The sequence below is a fragment of the Megachile rotundata genome, chromosome 2, assembly GCF_050947335.1.
Source record: "Megachile rotundata isolate GNS110a chromosome 2, iyMegRotu1, whole genome shotgun sequence".
NCBI lineage: Eukaryota > Metazoa > Arthropoda > Insecta > Hymenoptera > Megachilidae > Megachile > Megachile rotundata.
Window position 1 is genome coordinate 7,220,375 of NC_134984.1, and position 21,240 is coordinate 7,241,614.

The window sequence follows — 21,240 nt, forward strand, 5'->3', positions numbered from 1 at the left end:
TCGGGAAAAAGTCTCTATGTAGGATGAACCACGATAAGTTACAGATAGAATAGCAACGGAGTCTGAAAGATCACAACAAATTACTTTAAAGAGTGTATTCTTACTAAGATCTTTCAACAGGTTCCATACTTATCGATTTAGGCTTTCATTTAGAATATTTCGTCAATGAAACATGCTGTCATGGAATATTTGTTGTGCAGATTCAAAAACATCTGTTTCTGACAACACAAATTTCATAGAATCAAATATATTTTCAAGTGAAATAAAGTTTAAGAAAAATGCAAACAAAAGAAAAGGAAGGAAAGAATATCTTTTTATTTCGATTCCTGAACTTAAGTACAATACAAATTTATATCTTGCACTCGCACTTGGACTTTAGCATCTGTGAATCCGTCTCCTTTAGGGTTTGAAAGGTACACTAACACTCTCTTAAAAGTTCTGTATACCCTTTCAAGGTTATGAATAATGCACTCTGTCTCCAGGTTTCGGATGTATCGTATGGTGTGTTACAAACCGTATTTGCACCCTTACGATTTCTTACCTCTAGCCTTTTTGTCCTTACAGTTGCTACTATCAGATGGATCAGAGTAGTTCTTTCGATCTCTCCGTCTCGCTTTGCTACTTTTACGAATAGACGAAGATCTAGACGTGTTACCGAAATCCTCTTTCACCCTTCTATCGGGACTGTTATATCGTGTCAACCGATCCTTTCCATCTGTTTCTTTATACTTCAGCTTTTGTATTTTTCTTACATGTTTCAGTGGATTTTGGCGTCTCTCGGATTTGTGTAGCCTTTCTTGCCTTCTCTGACTGCTGTGGTCGCGTTTCCGTTTCCCTGTATGGCGTTCCTTTTCACGGTTCCCGCTATAGATTTAAACAAAAATGGTTTATTAAGTCAAGTCGTATCACACCTGACGTGCTATTTTAAAATCTGACCAAAAACTTTTTGTACTGGGAATACCTTGATTTATGGTTTAAATTTTAAAAATTTTTGTTAATAATTTTGATGTGTTTTTTAATTTTTCATTTTTCAAAAGCTTAACGTTAGTAATTTCTACTATCTGGAATACCTATTTATTCTATTGGTTCTTTACAAAAATATGTTGTTTATAGTAGTGTAGAAAATGTAAGAAAATTTTATTTATTCAATTTTATTTTGTCTCAATAAATAACTGATAGATAAGTTTCAGAAAAAATATTGCAAATATAACTCAGTACTTTAATTCTGTGACTATCATAACATGGATTATTGTGACAGGAAACGCGATAATTGGACATTCGATATAGAAAAAAACGATAACCAGTAAATGCTTGCATTATTTATATTCATCTGAATTCATGCTTTATACATTCTAAAATGGCATTAGGCTATTGCATATGAAATGGCCGATCTCGAAAATAGAAAATTAAACATACGCGATGACATTGAAATCACTACAATAAAATAACACTTATACCATATTAGTTTAAAGGTTATAATGTAATACAAGAGATTATTAAATATTTGGATAATATTCTTAATTTACAATATTTAATGACATGGAAGTACCTGAAAATTACGTTTATAATGAATTTAATGTATAAATGAACGTGAATTTAATGTATAAATCAAAGTAAATTTAATGAAAATTGCTACGTAATATAATATGTTGCATAAGAATGAGGGATTGTTGAAGAACCCTCTTACAGTGCGTTAGATTTTGCTGTGATACAAATTATATTAGTTTATTCAAAATTTTGAAAACTCTGCAACCGCACAAATAAGTATTTGCTCTGTTGAAATATAGGGGAAGGTCAATATAAAAATTCATCGGACATCAGTTAATTAGCAACTTCAATCGTGTTCTATGCTCCTTTTAACCAGTTAACTGTGGCGATCTTTTTGCAAAGGGCGCCCCAGTGTGTGTCGCGATAATCAAGCGGTGACGAGTTAGGTCTCCAGAATTTATGAATCCATCTCAAATAATTTGCACTTTTTCTTTGTTTATTTTATTTCGTGTAGATCTTAAACATTTTAAACATATTACAATTTACGAATATAATTTAGTTTTCGCCAAAATTACAATTTAACCCCGTAACTTGCACGCTCGAGTTAATTCGAGCGCGCTAAACAGGCTAAACTGAAAATAACAATGTGAAAGCAAAGAAAAAAAAAATCGTTTTATTGATATTTATCATTTACATGGGATTGTAAGCTATAACACTTATTTATTCAACAATAAAATATAGCCTTTTTCCATGGAACAAAAGCGCAGTATATAAAAATTGACTTTTCTGTCCGATTTTTTCAAAAAAAACTGCGTTAAGGGGTTAAATATCAAATTGTAACAAAATTTTATACATGACAGATATAGTCGTCAAACACACTTACGGGGGGATCCTGCTTTAGGAGCCCTAAAAAGAGCGTTTTTCAGGAAATTTTTTTAGGACAGAAAAAAAAGGTGACCCTAGTGAACTTTTTAGATTATTTTACTACATGTTTGAACAAGAAAAGAACAATTTTTGTACAGAAAAATATTCAAACGCAGCCGATTTTTATGCACATCTATGCAACGTCTTTCAATTGCAGTCTCCAATCGGCGGGAAAGATGCAGTTCGTAATTTTCGTCTGAAATTAAAAAACCAAAGAGAACTCTAATTTTCATAGTCTTTCCTTCTATTTGAACTAAGAAAAACAAAAAAATTGTGAAATTGTAAAATTTTCTCAGGTTTGAAGAAAATTCTCCTTTTTTTGGAAAAAAAAAATTGTTTCAACTTGCTAAAAAAGTTGTTTAAAAATATTTTTCGTGAATTTTTTTAGTTCAAATAGAAGGAAAGACTATGAAAATTAGAGTTCTCTTTGGTTTTTTAATTTCAGACGAAAATTACGAACTGCATCTCCCGCCGATTGGAGACTGCAATTGAAAGGCGTTGCACACATGTGCATAAAAATGGGCTGCGTTTGAATATTGTTCTGTACAAAAATTGTTTTTTTTCTCGTTCAAACTAGTAGTAAAATAATCTAAAAAGTTCACTAGGGTCACCTTTTTTTTCTGTCCTAAAAAAATTCCCTAAAAAACGCTCTTTTTAGGGCTCCTAAAGCAGCATCCCCCCTTAACTGGTTAAAAAGAAGCAACGCGAGTACAAACACGTGAAAAAAATATAACGATGGGCACTAATGCAGTAATTGAAATATAACATAGCTGAAGCATGAAATCGAGCTGTTATTGCAGGTTACTTTGATCGAGTAAACTATTATTGAATTATCATGAAAATGGCAGGGTAGGGAGTTCAGTATTTACCTTTTGAGTAGAGTATACGATTTAATGAAAAATGAATTTGACTGCTATTGTCGATACTAAACGGCAATAATAGTCAAGTTACATTTATAATCTTAAACAACTTCCAGGGAATTTTGTTGAATTTAATCACAAATGCAAACCTGTTCTGTTTATTATTGAAATTGACTCTTTCAAACGATAGCTGTGCATCGGGTTTGCTTGTTTCCTCGACTGATTTTTTATCACTATTTTCATTCTCGCGTTCGTTATTTTGGACGGAATTTGTTGTAAATATTGCTTTGTAACGACCACTTCGATGTCGCAGGAGTCCGGCATTTACTGCATGCTTCAGAGCTCGATGAACCTAAAAAGAGTTGTTTCGTAAGAAAAGGAGAAAGGAAATTTCATTTTGTGTCGTATATCATTGCGACTTTTGAAGAATGAGATCGGTATTTCCTGAATTCCTATTTTGATGATGACCGACCCCCAACAGAGAGGGACAGTGTAAATTGCAAAATTATATACTTTTTTACGTGTAACTCAAGTAGGAGAATGGAATTATAAAATTCGTATTTGTTTGAATAACGTACAGATCACATTCACTATATCTACACTAGACATCGAAATTCGTATGCTAAACATATTTTATCCAAAAAAATATGTAAATTTAAATAGTTTCATATTACTGTTGATACTTAAATATATAAGTAAGCCATCATCTGGAATAAAAAATACGCGTGGATATAAGTATATATATTAAATATTTTATGTTTCAAATTAATGTTAGTGATTTAACGAGAACTTTCTTTTAAATCGGCAGATGTAATTTTGCAGAGTGCAAGTAAAAATGCAGAAATGTTGAAATATTGGAGAATTGTATTTTCTTGTATAATATTTACAATATAATAATATAATGTACGGTTTACGTGCAAGTATTCTATTTTTTATTTTTAATTACATGTATTATTGTTAAAAAATAATACATCGCAAGAAAATATACAATTCATATTGTATAAATAATATATTGTAACATTACAATCATGATATATATTCTTTTTCGTAGATAAAAGCTGCAAAATATGAAATTTTTCGTACGAGTATAATAATTTGGCAAGCCTCTGCAACAGCCTGGATTCGCCGCATGCGGTGAGGCAAGTCTTACCGTGTGTAGGCACTTGAGGCCTGGTCTCAAGGCAAGTTTCGATGTGTATAGGTCGCTTTACACCTGAGCGATTTTTGATGACCTCTTCAAGATCGTAGCTTTGACGTGATTGAATCTGTCTGTGTGAACGAGAAAGTGTTGGATTACGGTGGACTACAAAGTGCTTTGTATCACGTCGAATATTTCTAAATATGCCAAAGAAGTTGCAAATCAATTTGAATTTTATTTGAACCTTGAAGTCTTCAAAGTTTCAACATATTGAGAGTGTCGACGTTGTACGATTGAAGTCAAGTCTGCCCACAAGCGAGTTCATTCGAGTTTCATTCGAATCTTGAAATAAAAAGTTTATATAATTTCAAAATACTGAAACTCTTTGTTCCTTTGTCACTTCGAAATTAAGTCTGTGTACAAGCGAATCATTTTGGATAATAGTATTTGTATAATTTTATACTTCTAATATTTTCAGCTTTTTATCCTATTTCTTACATTGAGGTTAACACGTTGCCGCACACTTTTCATTTGACGATCGCGCTCAGAAACGCACTTTTTGTTCAATTATTTATGACTGCCAGTGCACGACGGCTATAGCCGCCGTTTGCCTACATATCACCAAAGATCGGACGGCTATAGCCGTCATTTGTGGCAACGTGTTAAACGTCATAACTTCATTCCAAAAAGTTCATTCCTCGTAAGTAAAGAATGGATGAATTATATGTTCCTCGAACAAGCTGAGTATATCAAATTTGTGTAACGTTGATAATTTAAGAGGAACTGTATGATAAATTTGTGAAGCGTCACAAAAATACAAAACGAGTTCATTTCAGATGATACATAACGTTCCAGTTGAGCAATGATAACTATAGTTATCAAAATACTATTGAATGTATCTATATTCATCTGAATTGATATCATTAATATATTTTTCAGATGAAACGAGGTAACTGAAATAGAATATTGCTGATCACTTTATCATTTAAAAGTATTTATTTTCCTTTTAAATACAAACTGAATTTAACTTTATCGTACGAACAACTTTATTATTGATATCTATTTAGTTTCATTCGAAGTACGCAACTTTCTCAAGACTCGATTTCTTACGCAAAACGCGTTTTACTTTTAATTGCGGTGAGTAACGTTCCTCTCTAACAGGTGGTAGCGATCGAACTTGCCCATTTATTACACCTGATCCTCGGATTATGATCCATCTGCAGAGTAATTATTCACACATATCTACATAATAATTCTTCCGAACTTCGGTCCATAAATCAGTGAAGGTTTGAAATCCAGCAAATCTTATGTACGTGTATAGCTGATTTATTAATCTGAATCGTTAATGAATCATTTAAAGTTCGAATATTTAAAGCTCGCTGTTAGTGTGCATGCAATACATCAGACACGTGAATATTATACGAAGATCGTATTGACGAAAATGGAAACTTTGATTTTAATGGCAGTATGGGTATTTAACCCTTTGAGTGCTGAATATTCGTGGCCTATGCAGTCCATGCGGACGGCGCGCGACTGGCGCTGACGATCGCTGAGGACTGAATACTTTTTCGGCGTAAACAAAAATTGTTAAAAGTTATTAAATGTAGAAGATATGATGGTGAACTTTCGTTTTTAAATGGAACTACATATTTTTTTTTGGATCACGCTATACTGCTTTTCAAGATTATAACTGCAACAGTTTTTATAATTAACCATTTCGCTACGGGCGACTTCTCCGTCGTGGTATTTCCACTGAACGTGCCACCGCGCCAAAAATGTGCACGGTGCTCGATTTGAAGTAACACTAATAGTTTGTCATATGTATGATACAATGTACAATACGCGGCATTTTATGCATAGCAGCTATAGCCGCCCGTAGTACCTGAATTTATCTTTTTATATTATGAAGCTATTGAATAGTACAATACTCGTTATGTATAGTACTGCGTTTTAAACCTATTTAATTATTTTTAAAAGCATCGAATAATGGGAACGTATTGATCTACATGAATAACACCTTTCATGAATTTATTATATTTTTATAATACATAGTTCATATTATTCTTTTTCGTTTTTTTTATTTTGGTGTCACGTCAACACTATATCAATAAAATGAATTGCATTTATAGCTTTTATCTATTTTTTATGCTTGCATACTAAAAGTCAACAGTCGTCTTTTCAGCAACATAGAATGCCACTTGTTCTTTTTATGCCAGTTTTTAGAATTATTTTCTTTCATAGTATCGTATATTCTAGTTTTATTTTGTTATAAGAATGCAGTATTTCGTACGATATTATAATTGCTTTCGTATCAGTGATACCATTTATTTAATACTGAACGCAAGAGAGACATCGTTATACTTTACAGTCGTTTACCATTTACACAGTCTATTTCTAGATATATTACATATCCGGACTTACTTTCGCATACAGTCCATGCTAACAGCCCATATTTCATAATCTTAGCAGGATTATATGTCGTAAATGATAGCCTTTCTCTCCAACAAATATCATACCTTCACTCAAAGAAATCTCTTATTCTGGCAAGTTAAATTTTTAGTTTTGAAACTTAGTAATGTAAAATAGGTTGAATTTTTTGTTAAACTGTCAGAATCAAATTTCATTTGAATGCTGCTTCTAAAGTGCAGAAATATCAAATTTTTTGAAATCTTGTACGAGTCGTTATTTTTTGAAATATATAATTTTTTCGTGAAGGATCTTTTATGAATCTTTTAAACAGTCTTAAATGTTATTGTCTGTTCGTGGTCCTGTTATAACCATAATTCCAATAAATCATTTCATTTCTGTTCTAGTAACACAGGTCCACTTTAATACATTTTGGAAACATACATACGGGTCATTCCAACGCTAAATCGATCACTTTTGGAAGTCACCATCTCTGATCTTGGTCTAATCGAAATATGTTATAGTCCATGTGAAATTAGGGTAGTTTATATCCTTATTTTGCCGGTTTCGAATTTGTTAAGGAATGACAAGTCTTCAAAGTTTGCAATTTTTGCTCATTTTGGCGAAAATAGAGTTCACTTAGAAATTTTTGTTCTCAGAAACTGCTGAAGTAATTTAGCTAAATTCTCATTTGTCTTATTCATAAAGGATTTAGCTATTGTAAAATATATTTTTATCTTTGATCAATTGACAACTAATTGACAATTTGTTGTCAATTTGTCATATTTTCTGAATATTCTTGAATTCCCGATATACACTCGAATAAAATGAATGATACAAAAATGACGGTTGAATCATACGAGAAATTTAGTTGAAAAATGATGCACACATTGAAAACAAAGAGTAGGCGTGCAACAAGATGTGACATTAGGCAAGACAGATGCTTTGTACAGAAAAATAGGGGACATAATCAATTTTAAGATTCCAGAGTCACACTTGTTTGTATGTGGTCATCTTATTTGTTTATATTAGCACCTGTCTCAATCGACTTGTTTCTCCCGCACATCACATATATTTGCATGGTCTCGTTATTTGTGTAAATACAGAGTTCCAACTTTCTTTAAATACCCAATTTGAAAGAATTGAGGTGTGTACGATTTCGACGCGGTGTTCTACAATGCACATGTGCGTAATGTACAAGTAATTTTCGTCCGTAAATTATGAGTTAAATAGCAAATTAATATGAGTATATTTTCCTGTTCACCTGCATCGTCAAATTTCGTGGTTTGAACTTCGAAGTTTGCCGAAGATAATCAAGGACATCTCGAGCAGTAGATCCTTTCCTTTCGCACAGATGCACCACGGCATCAACAACATGATTCATTAGCTGTGGTTTCGACCCGTGTACCATGTTGATTTACTAGCTTGCACTGCTTGTAACTACACAGCTCAGGTGCTGTACAAAAGATGAAAACTGTGTTACTTTGTGCACAAATTGAAAAATGAATGTAAGGTAAACGTTCCAGTGTTCAAACGAATTCCGGTAATGAACAGTTCAGTAGGATCTTCGTGAATAATATGGACCGAATATTTTAAAACTGGTGTAAGTACATTATCTTTTGCTTTTTAATTAAAAGTTAGCATATATGTAAATTAAAGATTCGCATATTAATCAATTGAAAAATATAGATTAATTGCATCAAGTTTGACAATGTTTCTACTAATTTATCAATGTGCAGTTTGATTATATAAATTTCTTCTAAGCGAATTTAAGCAAAATAATATATATTTACATTCTATAAATGGACTTTGCACCATTTTAATAATTAGTTAATTGTAAACATCATTGAACTTCAATTCTGAAGAATTAAATATTGCTTAAAATATAGTACGTATTAATCTAGTTATTATTTATAAATAATAACAAGACATAAAATAGGAGCAGTATATTACATTTTAAACGTTTAAATATATTTATGTATTTTTGAGTTTAACATAAGACATTGTTATTATTTATTGACACTCCTAATGAGGTAGTATCTGAAATATTCATGATGCGTCGGAGGTATATAAGCTAAATTAACTGCTTCATACCCTATTTTTGGTATGTAATAAGTATGGCATCATTACACGGAGGCACCAGCGCGATTCTTTCAAAGGGTATAGCCGGATAAGATTCGGACTTCTTTTTTTGTTTTTGATTTTTTACAACTACAATTTGCGATCAAAAATCTGAACTAATTCTATAATATGCGCTACGAGGACCTCAATGTCTCAGAATTTTTGTACGAAATTCAATAGGCAAAACGGGCTTAAAACCGGAATTTCGTTTTTTCCCTTTTACTACCCCCACGGATGAGACAAGGGATTGAAACTTGGTGTGAGATGTTTCTTTTGGATATGCCACCGACTGACGAATTGGGTTTCTCATTTGACTCAAGGGCATATTTGACTACCTTTTCCGGCTATACCCTTTTGTCGGTTTTCTGTAAAATGTTGGTAGCAAATCAATCGTCTGATAAATTCTCTATCCTCCATCGATGATTTCAATCAATATATCAAGACAACCAAAATATCTTCGGCGAGTTTACCTTTTTTCTGCACTAGTATTTTTTCTCAGTCGTTTTTGAATTGAGTTTCGTAGATTTCTTGTTGAAAAGAAAGAAGTCTCTCGTTTAATTTCTTGTAAAATAAATGCATTACTGCGTTTACACTGTTTTATAACATTTTAATAATCTAGTGATGTGAGATCAAACAAATGTTAACCACGTTGACCGTATCACCACTTTCATAGTCAATAGCTACGCAATTTTTTCTAGCGCCTAGTTTTAAATTGAATGAAGCATTGTCATTTTTTAAAGTATAAACTGTTAAGTATTTACGTGATCTCATTTTTTAGGAAAAATTAACTCTCACTGTTTTGAAAATATACGATTCATATTGCTCCTTGTCTTGAACGTTTAAACTGATCCAAATTTAATGGGAGAATGTATTCACTATGCACAAATATAGTTTTTATTATGATATTTCAATATTTAATGATTTTAAGTGGGTTGCATAACGCTCGAGCAGCCAAGAAAGTACTTTTGATGAGATTTAGTTTTTGAAGTCCTTTTATAATTTTTATTTTTTAAATTTTTGACAGTGCAGTTGATTTAGATATATTACGTATCAGATCTATGGAATTCATTGCCTCTTATTTTCTATGCAATCATGTTAATAATAGCTGTACTAATATTCAAAATTTTATATAAAATCTAAAAATTTTTAATATACAGTCAATTATTTTTCTGGTGTTGTAAAATTACATAAGTGTTTCAGAATGCAAAAAAATGTGTACAAGAAAAATGATAACATACAAAAGGATGTTCATGCATATGTAGAAACTTTTAAAACACTCGCTTCGTTACTAATGACTGACAAAAAGTTTTAGATTGTAAAATTAATGTAACGGAGAAAAAACCGATGGTAATAAATTAAATGAATTTATTAGGAATGAGATATTCCAAAATAACAAATATTCTTATTTATAACAGTATAATACAAATAATTTTTAGATATGTAATATTTGGTTTGATGATAAGGTCATGACACAAATGTTCAATTATAGATTTTAATTTATTTATAACTCGTTAGCTATAATCTTATATTGTCTAAGCGAAGAAACTATAATTATCTTAATTACTGTTTCAAAAATTTGACCACTATGACATTTACCTTTTCCACATATGTAGTTAAAAATTTGCAAGGCAAAAAGTAAGAACTGTTTTTTTTCTTCTGAAAATTAGTTTCGATTCTCCATATGAATAGAGAAATAATAAATTATTATAAGTTAAGTGATAACAAAAATACAAGAACAGTATCCGAGAAATACGATAAAAGAATATTTGTTTCAAAAAAATTGATCAATCATAAATTTAGATAATTATTAACAAAAATATTCATTAGTCATGCACTAATTGAATATTTGGGTTATCTTATAATGTGTTAGTTTCTCGTTAAAAATGTCCAAGTAGACAAACGTCAGTTTATTAAAACTCCAATCAAGTTTACTTAACGTTATATTGAAGGATTAGAGTAATCGAGATTTATATCACTGTATAAATGTCAGTCGGAACAAATTGTAGTTTAAAATTCAAATTATAAAAATTATGGGTATCGTTCGAGTATTAAATTTATTGGTATTAATGAATAAGGTACCTGGTATTTATTAAAATTTCACAGAAATTTGACTATTGAGATACAATATTCCATCATTTTTTTAATTAATAATTATTCAGAAGAATGATTGCTGATAAGTGTATGTAAGATGCAAATAGAATTTTCTCATAACTATGAATTTATTTAAACCATTTTGAACTTGACCGAACTAACCGCAAACTGACATTTCATACAATACGTGGTTTTTGCGTTTTTTTCTTCTGTTTTTGTTAATCTCGATTCGCAAAATAACGTTAGTAACTTCAGTTTTTGTATAAAAGATCGTACAGATGTGTATTTTATTACTCACTTTGTATTTCCGAATAGGTAACGTTTAAATGTACTAATAATATGAATTAAATATTTACAATTTTTTAAGTCATTTATATTAATAATATACGTGCTAAAGTTCAAAGAGAATAATTATTACTATTACTGGTGAAAACGGATTTATTATTTGAAACACGTAAAACGTGCGAGGAAAATGTGAAAATGTATGATATAAGGCAGAATGTGACGTAAATTTGAAGCAGAAGGTAGAAAATGTGGATGCTTTAGAGTGAAGTGTGTCGACGTGATTTTCGCTTTTTCGGTTGAAATATGACGTCTTCAAAGTGATGCATCCTCAAACTCTGAGAGTCTCTTCGCGTGTACTTTTGCGGGCACTCCCTACAAATTAAAATTAGCAACCTGTTCGTACCAGCGTTTACCACGTTTGATAGTTATGTGAATATGAACATAAAGTTTATTTCGAGACTACTTTGTACAATTTGTCACCGTTCATGTGATTATTTTGGAGTGCTTCGAAATAAAAGAATCAGCACATGAAAAATGTAATAAACAGAGAAGTATGTGTCGTATATAACGCTTGTTATGATTTTAGTGTATTAAAATAAGACCGTTCATTTAGAATAAATGTCAGTGTGGTCTTGTAATGTTGTCTCCAGAAATTTGTGTAGTTTAACATATCAATGGTCGCTCACACAACATGTGCGCGATGAATGGTGAACGTAGGTACTTGCTTGAATAATTATCACACAGGCAGTTATTCTGCCTGTACCCACCCTTATACGGAACTAACAACAAAACTGACAGTCTTCGATGTTTCGAGTTTAGACACGGTCAACTTCTACTACATTTTCTTACACTTTTTGGAAATCTATCACATTTTTGACGATTCGTGTGAAAAGTTCATTTCGCTGTTGTAGTTCTACTAAATTAACGGAGGTTGAATACGTTACTGCCTTTATATATCCCTATAAATGAAAGTCCATGGCATTTAAATTTTGGGACCGTGCAGCCTACGGTACACGGGTGTGTTTCTCTTCCAATCTGTCTGTTTTCGAAGTATGTCGATAGGTGGTTCTGTACAATAATTGTAGAATGCGGAGGTGCGTCGTCTTGCATTTATCACATGTTATTCCTTATTTCCAACGGTATATCTTCTAGTAGTGCAGGCAATCTATTTTTTAAAAAGTCCAGGTATCCTTCACCTGTCAATCTGTTGGGCAGAACAATGGGACCAATCAGGTCGTTACCCAAAATGCCCAAATATTCAATGAAAATTGCCGTTGTGTATTAATGGCTAACGTCGCGTGCGGATTCTCCTCATTCCAGACATGGCTATTATGGAAATTAAATATTCCATGTCTGTTAAAGCTCGCCTCATCCGTAAATAATATTCGTGAAAGGAAGGATTCATCAGTCCGTATTTTCTCTTGCATCCACGAACAAAAGTTTCTTCTTCTTTCGTAGTCACCCTCTTCTAATGCCTGCACTCGTTGGTAGTGGTATGGGTGCAGCTCATTATCGTTCAAAATTTGCCACACGGTGCTGTTGCTGACACCACCCTCTTCGGCTGCAATCCGTCGTATACTTGTCGGTTCGTCGGCAATACGGCGTTACCCTTTCTTCTAACTCGAGATTTTGCTGTAATCGTCTTCTGCTTCTTGTGGGTGTCGTCGTACCAGTCGTTCGTAATCTTTGGTGAACTCGTAAAAACGTTTTCCGATCTGGCAGACGTTTATTGGGAAAGCATTCTGCATAAATTTAGCGCACGTGAACTATACTTCTTTTCGCTTTCCTGTAACACAAGTTAGTTTCTATTAATTCTTCATTTGCGTGTACTTTTTCTTTCTCCTCTCTTCTTTATTCTTTCTTCTTCCGTTCTTCCCAATACACTCGCACACACCACAAAAAATTTCATAGACGCACAAAATTAATAATCACACAGGACATATGTATACAAAGGAAATTAAAAAGAAATTATTTGTCATGCGCATACGATAGCGTAATACAAATAATGAAATAAGAAAATATTTCAAGACAGTTTTCTTTAAGTTCATATCGTTAATCCCTTCTCGTGTTTTAACGAGTGTGAGTCGTTACTCTGCCATGGATCACAATTGAGCGCATTGCTTTCTGTATGTTCAACATCACACTGTTATGATCTCTCGATCAATCAATCTATATAGGGCGTTGTGTTTGAATTCCTCACTTTCAATCGATTCTACAATCAAAACAAATTTTTCAAAAATCCATTGTTGCGATATATTATTGGCCTTCCAAAACAGAAAAATTCACAATTTTAATTTTTTATCTAGATCTAATAGTTTGACATGTTTGTAAAAATAGTTTTTTCGTCCCCAACTTTTAAGGGTTATTTGTACCACTTCAGAATGGATATTCACCGATAAAAAAATACTTGTCAAAAATTTTTGCGAGTTCTAGAACATATACAAATTTTATCAAAATATGCGTGTATCAATTAGGCGATGTCCATTGTCGGTTAAATAACGAACAGAATAATTAAAAATAGCATTCATTTACTCATTTCTCATTTACAAGAAACGGAATTAGTTACGTGTACTTAATTGAAATTGTGCAATTGGAATTTCTGGAATACTGGCATTCGTTATTCACAAGGAATGTGAAATATCGAAAATTGGGTGTTTTATTCCTGAAGATAATATTATCCAACAAGTTTATGCATTTTAATGGTAGATAGTTATTCTGTTCACAAAAAAGAGATTCTATGTAATAGTTCATAAATTAATTAATCCATCTACTTTACATTTACAGGAAATTTATTGGAATAATTCACCCATTATTTGAAAATAATCCAGCAGTGAATATGTTTGAGTCCTTGCCACTGGGTCGTCTCACCGATGTTGACCTGCCGTAGAATACATTGGCATCGTTCAATAACTCATTGCACTGTACCGACTTCAGTTCATAAGATGATCACTGCCACTCTCACTTTCTGGCAAATGTAATTTGATTTCGTTTCTGCTTTCATATATAGCTCCGAAGAGGTCCGATTACGTTTCTGCAATAATGTATGACTCTGAAAGGAGCAATTTGTTTTATAATTTTGTTGGCATGTTATTTGGGGTTATTCCTTCGATTGCGTAATGAGCAGCCCCGAAGGGGTCCGATTACTACCAAAGGTACATCAAAGGGGAGACATGTGCCCACCCCCTATCGATACGTACGTTCGTGCTTTCTTTATAACATTTTTCTGCATCTGTCGCAGCATGTCAGTTACGATGTTTGCATCCGTGTCATGTATGCGAGCTATCACAACTTCCTGTGTGGTTACCTCCTCCCGGTACACCCATTCTGTAACAATTAAAATAAAATGTAAATTCTTAATTTTTAAATTAATTGTTCAGATATATGTAATAGTAGTGATTAACAGTTTGCCTACCTTTCAGTGTCTCCAGAAAAAGAAATTCAGCGGATTCAATTCTGGAGAACTTTTGGGGCCCACGCAACTCCGTGATCTATCCACTTGTCTTGAAACGCTTCGTCTAAATATGCTCTGACGCTCACGTCATAATGGATAGGCGCACCATTATGTTGGAGGAACATATTTTTCCAAATATCTAATTATCCAAATTCTTCCAAAACTCTTCGAAAAGAGTCGGAACAATATATTTCACAAAAATTTTGTATGAAGGACAGTCCAATTTGAGTGACAGAATGTACAGTCCAACAACAAAATCCCCGCAAATGCCAGCACATTCGTTGATTGACCAGCGTACTTACGCAGCGTGTAAGCGAATCTCAATCGGATTCTGTACGTCCCACACTTGCGAATTGCAGGAATTAAAGCTCCCTTATCTTGCAAAGAGAGCCTTCATCTGTCCATAAAACGCATGAGAGGAACGACGGATTCCGCTCGATTTCCCCAAAATCCAGCTTGCGAACTCCACTCGGCGAGTAAAATCTTGTGGGTTCAAATCTTGCACCCGTACATACTTGTACGGGTGCATGTCGTTTACCTGAAGAGTGCGGTGTACCGTGGAGCGACTCTTGCTGAAAGAAGAAACAGACATCTATTAATAAATGTTTTTATATCTTAATAAAATATTTCAATATTTTTCACATTACTTACCCCAATCGTCGGCTGCAATCACGAATGCTCAATGTTCCGTCGTCTTCAAACTGTTCGAGCACCTCGTCCGTTCGTACCGTAAGAATCCGATACGGACGTCCTGTATTAAATTGTATAGGATGATACGAGCCGGTCAAATACAATCTATTCCCTAATCTGCGAAAACAGTTCGCAGTGGGAAGATTTGCATTACGATACTGTTCCGCGTAGCGTTCGGCGACAAGAACCGCATCCCCGTTATATTGGCCGTGCAAAAATATCATGTTAAAGCATTCCGCGTTCGTGCGCTCGTAAGACATTGTAAAAAACGTGTTCACTTTCCGGTAGATCTCGAAAAAATGATCGTTGGTATAACAGCATTTGTAGGATGTTTCGTGCAAGTAAATATTGGTCGCCGAACTATTCTGTCGCAGTCCCTAGGCTAATCCAAGAGCGGCTGATATGGTCCTTACCTCGTTCTCCCCCTCTCAGATAGCCGTATAGATCGGCTACAGAATTTCAAAATATGAAGGTACATCTGACAATAAGTATCGTTGCCTTATATTCATGGAGAAACTGCTGAAATTTGCTATAATTCAGACATTTTTTACCACCTTTAATAATATTAATGATTTTTGTCCTTATTATCATTGCTGAGGATAATTTCACAACTTTGCTGCATAATGTATCTTGATGAATTACGCAATGAACGTCCATTGATCCTTACTGATAGCATGATTAAATTACCACGCAGAAACTCTCAACTTACTTTAGTATCAGCTATCACTGTCTTCTTTCATTATTAATTTTCATTATCATTTTTTCGTGTCACATTGCAGTAATTAGTCACTGCGAGTCCGACACGTAAATAGACCGAATGAAAACACGCGCAATTAAATTCATAAATAATTTTAACTACATCCTCTTGATAGCAAGAAAGCGAAATTTTCGATTAAAAACTACGATACATTTTATTTCGGCTGGTATCTTTCACAGTAGTACAGTATAATTAAGCTAAATAATGAAAGATTGGAAAATGGAGAGGGATAACACAGAAAAAAGAAATACACTGGATACTATCTTCGGGTAGGACGGGTGTCCTCCGGGGTGGTGTAGAAATACCGGATATCTATTTTGGGTTTTGCCCCGATAGGGCCTCAGAAACTCTCCAAGAACACAACTGGGGAAGAAACATAGCCTACTTCCAACAAAGCAGAAGCTATCCTCTTGGCATCCTCTACCGATCCTGGTATCACGCCGCAATTCAAAGCGAGCGCTTCCCGCCCAGAAAGTTCATTGGCCCTTCCAGGGCATCAGCTGTTCGTGCTACGATGGGTGAATCTACCTGTTGATATAAATATTTTTCATCAATGATAATCTTTACATGGAGCAATGGGTATGTTTTATTTAAGTTGTTTGTATTTTTTAAATTAAATATGAGCAGGAATTGATTTATTCCATTTCATTTAGTTAAAAATGTTAATTAATAGTAATTTTATTCTCAACTGATCTGGCCAATTACTCTGATGATAGTTAATTTTTTACTAGATATAACTTGAAGAGCTTAATTAAGAGATTATGGGATTAAATTTAATAAAACACGATATATTTTTCAATGAAAACATTTATTTCTTTTCATAATTTGAGAAGGATGTTTCAAATACATGAAAATTGAACTAGCAAAAACGTTTCATGTAATGGACGATTAAAATTGTTCTTTAACTCAAATAAATATACATATTATCTGAATCTAGGTATTATGGTAATAAACATGTTAAAATTGTGATGACTTCAAAAGACGCCGATTTTTACAACTATTATAATTTCTGAAATAGTTTTTTTGTTAGGTAGGGACTCGTGCAAGAAGCGCATATTACCCACTAAAACCCGCACTGGAGGGTTTGTTCCTTCCGTTAAAACAGATATACAATACTTAAGTTTAAAACATATGTCATAATTGGCCCCGAAAGGGGCCGATTTTTATAGGTAGGGCTCAATATGCCCTTCATTGGCCCTAATGGCCGCTCGAGCCCGAGTCAAAACGTTGTCACCTACTCTGCGCAGTATGGCGAGAGTTATGCTGGTAACTGCCCCGCGGATCCGATCCACCAGGTCATCCCGAGAGGTAATCGGTTCTCGATACACCTCATTCTGAAAAATTTGACATTTAATTTTACTGAAAATACTATGAAATTAATTCTTTTTTTAAGAAAATTTTGTATCTTACCTTCAAGAATCTCTAGAAGAAAAAATCCAGCGGGTTCATGTCTGGTGACCTGGGGGGCCACGCAGGAGGTCCGCCACGCCCGATCCACATGTCCTGAATGGTATGATCTAGGAAAGACCGAACACTTGCGGCATAATGGACTGGAACAACATCATGTTGGAAAAACATGTTCTGTCAAATCTCTAATGGAATTTTTTCCAAAAGGGTCGGCAGAACATGTTCCAAAAACATTTTATATGTTGGTCCATCTAATCTGTCCGGCAGAATGTACGGCCCAACAATAAAATCCCCACAAATGCCAGCCCACAGATTTATGGATTAGCGTTGTTGCACTTCCCGCGCGCGGATCGCATGCGGATTCTCATCGTTCCACAAATGCGGATTGTGAGCAATAAAAGCATCCCTCTCTAGTGAAAAGGGCTTCATCTGTTCACAAGACATATTTGCAAAAGGATGGATTCCGCTCGATCTTTCCCACAAGCGACTTAGCATATTGAACCCGTTGAATGTAATATCCTGGGTTCAGATGCAGTACCCGTACATATTTGTATGGGTACGTTGTTACGAGTACCACCCTGGTATGAAGTACTAATAATAATACTAATCAATAAATAAATTTTTACAATGGTTCAATTTTAAATGTGTTGAATCTGCTTGGAATGTTGCGCGATTAACATTATTACTATGAAAAATTGAACGTATTTTACTAATCGCGTTTAAACATGCAATATCTAGTCGATTTCTCTTTTTATTCTTGTCCGTAACGATAGAAAATATTCTCTCTGCTTCGGCATTAGAATATGGAAGAAACAAAACTATATATACTAAATTCTGTAAATTTGGAAAAAATGGTTCACCATTAATTTTTTTTTGCAAAATATTCTTCCACGTGTCATCAATTTCTAATTTAGACAAAAGAATTTTTTCCGTACCATTAAATGCATAAGGCAATATTCTCCATTCATAGGCTAAAGCCGTAACATCTGAAATTTAGAAAAACGTTGCTAAATTTTGCAGGTTCAGAAAGGTAAGCCTGCTTTCCTTGCGTAAAGCTATGTTAAAATCTAAAAATTTAAACTCGCGAGAAACTTTATCGTGGTATCGTAATCTCTTTATCATTTCAGTTAACGCGGTTGTATAAAACGATAAGCATGTCGATTTAATTCCTTTAATAAATTCTGGAGATTTTGTAATTTATGAACGATTCACATAACGGGCCAAGATATATTGAAATTTATGGCAAAAAATTGGTTACATTTATTGTATTTATATTAATGTTTTGAATTACACGCGGTTGTAAAAAGATGCCATCTGCTTTCTTAGAAGCTCATTAGTTTCAGCTAATTGATGTATTAAAATTTTATTACTTCGAAAAAGCATATTAAATTCATTAAAAGTACTTAAAGAATATTTCGAAAACAGCAAATACGCTTCTATATGTTTATTGTTTAAAATATCGTAAATTTTTTATGCGGAATTACTCGGATTTTCGAGAAGTTCTAAATGAAAATAAGATGTTAAGACTTCCCAATTATCGAGAAGTCTAACAACGCATTTCTGTAAAGAGAGCCATCTAGTGTTTGACAGCTTTAAAATTTTTCGCGTTTCTACTTTATAAAATTTTCGGAATTCACACAGGATGGCTGATCGTTTCGCATTGCTAGAAAAATATGCTGCATGTAAAATATTTTCACAAGTAATTTTGAACAAGCTTTGCTGACAATGAGTGCCGACGAATGGCAAATACAATTTAACACAATGAGAGCCGTACCTCTCTTTGGGGTCTACTAACGAAAGAATCTTTAACACCTATCATCACGGCAGCGTTATCGCATGCAATTCCCACGACATTTGATATCGGTATATTTTTATTTTTGAAAGACTTCTCAAATGCAGAATACAATTTTTCTGCAGAGTAATTTAAACCATTTAACGGTAATAATTCGAATAATTTTGTCATACATTTTCCATTTTCCGGCGATACATATTTGACCAAAACACAAAGCAGCTTATCGTTAGCGATAGTTGTGCTTTTGTCTATTAAAATTGAAAATTTTTGATTTTTTAATATAGGAACTAATTTATCCGTTTCGCGTTTGCCTAAAACATTTTTTATAATTCGCACGCATTTTCTTCTAGACAGTTTAAAATCTTCTACCACCCGTGGATCAGAACAAATATCTTTTAATAGAGGAACCATATGACGAATAATTTCAGAAGCTATGTTATGTTCCGCGAAAAAAGCTGCTAATTTTATTTCGGTCCTCTTAATTTTATTTATGTGATCATTATCTTCAACCGTGAGTTTAGATAATGAAGCAGATGGGACGATGTTAGGGCTTTTATTGACATTTCTAATGTGCACCTTTGATTGGGAATGTCTAATTCTAATTTAGCGCAAACAATAATTCTATTATAAGTCGTGCAGAGAGCTTTATCGTTGCTTTCATATGTTGTTAACCAACCCTTAAAAATATTCATACTTCACCATTTATTCTGATATACTTTCCTTTTCGATTTTCGCTCCATGTTTTTAGTGCCGTTTCTTGTACAATACATGACATTGCAAATCACGTGACGTATGAGTTTCACGTGTATGAGTTTCACGTGTATGAGTTTCACGTGCAAGCCCTACGCGCAATTCCACTCAGTAAGGAAGGAGGTTCTGTGCCTTCGCAGAGTGGTTTATATTTACTAACATAACAGGGCTCAATAGCAAATTCACGACCGATAACCCCTGGGCCCCCACATACATATGCTTACCAAGTCCCTGTTTACATTTCACAAAAACTCTCTTTCTTACACCTTCCCCGCGAAGGGAGAACGATAGCGGAAACCTACCGGAAGCCTTCACCCGTTCAGCATGAGGTTAGTCAGGCAAGGCTGTCGTTGTCGTAGGGATCAAGAGATAGATTCGGACATCACCGCACTCGGCCTAAATTCGCGCTTTGCATTAGAAGCGGATGCTCGACTATCATTTTTGCCAAGGGCGCGGGAAAGCCTTTTTCATCGAGTCTTATTTGAACGTTACAGACTTTACTTCAAGCCGTATTTATCCCAACGCCGATTTGATCTTGAGCATGTTATCAAACAACTACCTCTCTACTGCATCGTTTGTCTGACCGAGCGGATTATATCTAATTTTACCCCGGCCATCCCTCCCCTACCCCTAAATAACTAATCTTCACTCTAACTTCACCTGGTCATCCCTCTTTTCTTTCTCTCGTCTTGGACGTAATACGCCCGACACCTCGCCGGACTTGGTCTTTCGCACAACGCTCCTTTCCCGACTATTTCTTCCTTCCTCTTTCCAAGCGCTCACTTCTTCGCGAGACATGCGTGCGTTAATTTCAATCCTTTAAAATCAACTATTACTTCTTCACCGAATGTGGCAACAATTGACACTCTTGTCTTTTTGTCGTCTTTACCCACGTCATACACTTCACTATTTCCCAATTCTACGATGTTACGCACATAGGCATTAAAACGTCCGCTGAACAAATCATCTAAATTTATCTTTAAACGCATATCTGGTAGGTTCGCAAACTTCCCATGCCCCACAAATTTCACCAGACGGGAAAAACTCGACGGCATATCACACAGTTCAATAGAAGAAACA

At 34.0% G+C, this 21,240-nt stretch overlaps 3 protein-coding genes and 1 long non-coding RNA gene across 9 annotated transcripts in view; 2 read left to right on the top strand and 2 right to left on the bottom strand.

The window, feature by feature from the left end:
* Grd (GABA-gated ion channel) overlaps positions 1-21,240 on the top strand; it is a 292,539-nt gene that overhangs the window by 74,607 nt on the left and 196,692 nt on the right. The window lies entirely within an intron of this gene.
* Positions 294-11,200, bottom strand: LOC105663507 (uncharacterized). Its single transcript, XM_012293158.2, has 4 exons — positions 11,017-11,200; positions 8,081-8,272; positions 3,422-3,624; positions 294-864 (listed from the first exon to the last, which is right to left on the bottom strand). The coding sequence occupies exons 2-4, from the start codon at positions 8,225-8,227 to the stop codon at positions 528-530; spliced, it is 687 nt and encodes a 228-aa protein (XP_012148548.2). The 5' UTR covers positions 8,228-8,272; positions 11,017-11,200; the 3' UTR covers positions 294-527.
* LOC143265882 (uncharacterized) lies at positions 11,404-15,045 on the top strand. Its single transcript, XR_013040656.1, has 4 exons — positions 11,404-11,864; positions 14,098-14,465; positions 14,552-14,658; positions 14,733-15,045. It is a non-coding gene; the product is annotated as an uncharacterized LOC143265882 (long non-coding RNA).
* LOC143263988 (uncharacterized) lies at positions 19,252-20,958 on the bottom strand. The gene is made up of 3 exons (XM_076528972.1): positions 20,821-20,958; positions 19,393-19,986; positions 19,252-19,281 (listed from the first exon to the last, which is right to left on the bottom strand). Exons 1-3 carry the CDS (start codon positions 20,956-20,958, stop codon positions 19,252-19,254), a joined length of 762 nt encoding a protein of 253 aa, XP_076385087.1.

Coding starts and splice junctions, on each gene's coding strand:
- LOC105663507 (XM_012293158.2), bottom strand. CDS start 8,227: ATGGTACACGGGTCGAAACCACAGCTAATGAATCATGTTGTTGATGCC. Junction 3,625..8,080: donor CACGAAATTTGACGATGCAG/GTGAACAGGAAA, acceptor AACTCTTTTTAG/GTTCATCGAGCTCTGAAGCA. Junction 865..3,421: donor TTCAATAATAAACAGAACAG/GTTTGCATTTGT, acceptor TTAAATCTATAG/CGGGAACCGTGAAAAGGAAC.
- LOC143263988 (XM_076528972.1), bottom strand. CDS start 20,958: ATGTCTCGCGAAGAAGTGAGCGCTTGGAAAGAGGAAGGAAGAAATAGT. Junction 19,987..20,820: donor AAGAAAAGAGGGATGACCAG/GTGAAGTTAGAG, acceptor TCCCAATCAAAG/GTGCACATTAGAAATGTCAA. Junction 19,282..19,392: donor TTAGTAGACCCCAAAGAGAG/GTACGGCTCTCA, acceptor ATATTTTTCTAG/CAATGCGAAACGATCAGCCA.